The sequence below is a fragment of the Nanorana parkeri genome, unplaced genomic scaffold (assembly GCF_000935625.1).
Source record: "Nanorana parkeri isolate BGI_ZX_2015 unplaced genomic scaffold, ASM93562v1 scaffold1087, whole genome shotgun sequence".
Classification (NCBI taxonomy): Eukaryota; Metazoa; Chordata; class Amphibia; order Anura; family Dicroglossidae; genus Nanorana; species Nanorana parkeri.
This window is the reverse complement of record NW_017307355.1, coordinates 94,025-97,701: the sequence shown is the minus strand read 5'-3', so window position 1 is coordinate 97,701 and position 3,677 is coordinate 94,025. Positions and strand designations below refer to the sequence as shown.

The 3,677-nt window shown below is 45.4% G+C and overlaps 1 protein-coding gene across 2 annotated transcripts in view; it reads right to left on the bottom strand.

Annotated features, from left to right (window-relative positions):
• Positions 1-3,653, bottom strand: part of AXIN1 (axin 1) — a 49,295-nt gene extending 45,642 nt beyond the window's left edge. For both annotated transcript variants that reach the window (XM_018567735.1, XM_018567736.1), the window contains exon 1: positions 2,683-3,653. In XM_018567735.1, the coding sequence (XP_018423237.1) occupies positions 2,683-3,560 (878 nt within the window). In that variant the 5' untranslated portion in view covers positions 3,561-3,653. The remainder of the gene's footprint in view (positions 1-2,682) is intronic.
• Positions 3,654-3,677: the final 24 nt, after the last annotated feature.

The window sequence follows — 3,677 nt, the reverse complement described above, 5'->3', positions numbered from 1 at the left end:
CGGCCGTTCGCCCCCCCCCCCCCACCTACGCTCACCCGCCCTGAACGTCCATGCGGGTGAGCGTACTCGTATGCTGACAGGCTGGATCCTGTCTGCGTCCGAGCCAGGAAACACACACACCCCTACGGACCTACACTTGAGGTGAACAATAGTAACGCTGAGTAAATTAAAGTTATATTAAAATGTTTTTGAGCCATCTGAAATGCCGATTAAATCACTTACAATGTATTCTGCTCATTGATGTGTTTTAGTTTCCTGAAGAATCAGCTGGCCCACTGAGCACTGGCCCTAATATCCTGTTTTAGGGTGGCTCCTTTCCCTTGCAGGGTCCTATGAAGCCACTCTTGTATGTGCCAGTGTGTGTCTCCACAAACACAAAGGCACAGCATGGCAAGACATTCCCCTGCTACCCCTCCAAGTTAGGAGATGGACATCTGCCGGAGACTGCCCTGTTCCTTGTGACCTTGTACTGGACAAGAAGTTCAGAAACATGATGACTAAGTGTTTGGGTAAATATTTAACAACTCTTTATTCTGACTCCTAGAAATTTTGATTTCTGTATACAAAGCCTATAAATGCAGCACAGATGCATTTACACTCCTGGCATCTGTAAGGTGCCGGGAATAGAGTCAGGTGTCGGCATGTGCGCAGGAGCTAAGAAAAGAGAAATAAGGTATGCAAAAAATGAAAAGCCGGCAATTATCTAGAAGTATGTTTGTAGTTTGTTATACTAAACATTTCTAAAATGTGCCTTTGTTGTTATTTTGAAGATATTGTTAAAGTACCTCTTTAAATCTTAAAAAAGAACTACAATCTCAATGCAAATTAGTAAACTAGATATGAGAATGTAGTCCATCACAGGAGCAAGCTTGGAGTGGTGACTACTTTACAACACACACAGGGACCATGGGGAACAAAGATAGCCCCCCTCCAGAAGGAAGGACAATGTCAGCACCAATTCAGAGATGATTGGAGGATCTACAGCCGAGTGATACACAAATACGTTACATTTTTGGTAATAGTTAAGGTACTTGAATGCTTTAAGCTTTAAGTCCTGAATTTCATGTCACTTTAAGCTGACCAATTTTATACTGGTGCTCATATGAAACAAACGCCTATAACTGTGAAGTAATTAATCTATTCGTTGTCACCGTCTTCTTCCTAGCCCAAATGATTTGCCGACTCTGCAATTACTGCCTCAAACAGAAGCATCCCTGAGCAGTGGCAAAGAAGCAAGAGCGTTTCAGCTTTAATTTTTAAAGGAAAACTATGGGATGAGTGAAACACACTCACCCCCATACTTGGAGCCGACCAGTGACACTGCAGCTGTCATACTTTGGCTCTATTGATTGAGAATTGAGCAATCACAAACTGCCGATTGGTCAGTTCACGATCTTCTCCCTGCAGTGAGCGATGACTGTCAGGAATTCCCCCCTCCAAAGCTGACTGGAGGAACGGACAGGGGCGGACACAGCTAGCTCTGGTTCTAGAGAGGAAGAGCCACCTGTCAACCAGGCAGCTGGGTGAATCCAGACAATATTGTCGGGATCCTTTCTGGCTGCAGCACAGCTCTGCACTCTCAACACATAGCGGGCAGTAGCCTGCTTTTTGCTGAGTTTTGGGTCACAGGAGAACATAGTAAATATTTTCCTGTAACCCTAAAGAGAACTACAGCCAAGAAAGGTTTGCCTATAGTTCTCTTTTAAGTTTGCTTTAGTACAAGAGAGAAAACTGTAGGCCGACATTCCTAGACTTTTTATGAAAATGGGACTGGCCTTTGTCTGGTTTCCATACTTCTAAATAAAAAAACCCAGCATACACCACGTGTCAGAAAAAATCTGGAATTCATTGGGGGGAATGTATTAAAAAGGAGCAGCTGTGCATGGCAACCAATCAGCTTCTCTATTCAGTAAAGGTGCCCATACACCTGCCAATTATCATACGATAATCGGCAGGTGTATGGGCAGCGTGCGACCGCTTCTACTGTAAGGTCGCATGACTTTCGTCTTCCGAGCATGCATCGTAAGATTTTTGGCGGGTTGGTGGCGTGCTCGGAAGACGAATGCCGCACAGGCCGGTGTGCGCAATCGCACACTGCCCACTTAGCACTGCAATCATCGCAAGCCCTCCCCTCAGCGGGGAGGGCTTGCGATGATCGCAAGTACGATCTGCCTGTCCAAGATGGGCAGATCGTACGAAATTTTAATCACCTTACAACCATCGCACAACGAAAGTCGTGCGATGGTTATAAGGTGTATGGGCAGCTTAAAGATTTTAACATGAAAAAAAAAGCTGATTGGTTACCCTGCACAGCTGCTCCAGATTTTGTCAGCTCCAGTTTTGATAAATACACCTCGCTATGTCTATGCTACAGAATCTAAGGTGAGCAGTGATGTCACTCCTTCGGTCACGTGATAGTATTCGGTCCTAACGATCGGCTGTTAGACCCAAGCACGGTCACAGAGGAGGAAGTCACATACCCCAGTCGGCCAAGAAGCATCGGGTATTATTGCTGGCTGTGATGAAGGCAGGGGTGTCGAAGGAGGCAAGGGAAGTATTAGGGGTTCAGGGGGGCCGTCATTTTGCCCTGAATGGTCAAGGTATCAAGTGTCTCTTCCAAGAAATGAAAAACTACACAATACAGAATGACAACAGTAAACACACCACTAAATGCACACATACCTAAACTCTCTTCCATCACTCAGGCGTCTAGATGGTGCTGGACAATGCGACGCAGCTTCTAAAATTAGTTTCTGATTAATTCTGTTGGAAGAAACAGATTCTCTTTCACAGTCATTATCCACTGCTTGGTCACACTTCCATTCCTCATCTTCATTAAGAGTTGGCAAATATCCAGCTGGACCCTTCCCCGTTGCAGAACCCGAGCTATGGTCACTGTAGATTTTAGGACTTTCCCCGCCTATTGTAGTATATTCTAAATAGATATCCGATTTAAGGAACACAGGGTAAGTGTTGTCCTCCATCATGGACTGGATTTCCGTTTGGGCCTGGTCAAACATGTCAGGTTCAATCTGCTGCCTCAGCACACAATCTTTAATAAAACTTTTCGTTGCTGGTTTGATCTGCCGGGAGACGATCCCATTATTATCTAGAATGTATTTTTTGTAGATCGCTTTGGCCAGTTTGAGCCTTTTTTCCACCTTGGAGTCACTAGGCTCCAGCTTCCGAAAGCCACTGCACGCAAACCAGAAATCGAGCAAATCCCCGCAACTCTCTTGCTGCAAAAAAGTTCTGAACAAGTTAATCCCATCCTGGTCATCCAACAAAGAATGCAAAGATTCAGCCCATTTTAAATATGGCGGAGTGGGTGAAGCGCTGCCTTCAGGTTCGTAGCCCAAGTCGAGGTCGGAACGCCTCGGCGTCGCTGTTGAAGTCTCGTTTTTGATCCCATCAGTTTTTGCAGGGCAGTAACTGTGGATGAACGGCCTTGGATCTGTTGTGACCAGTTCTCCTTCCTCCCCGGGTACCGGGGGCCTCGGTGCATCTTCAGTAAAGCTTCCCCCTAGGTCCAAAGGGAAACCTTTCCCTTGGACACTCATCTTGACGGCGTTTGACTAGAAAGTTGTAAGTAATGTTTGTATTCAAAATCTGTACATTTCGAGACAACGGTCCCTGTAAAACATTTTCCTCCTGTAAATGAAGAAAAAAAAAAAAAA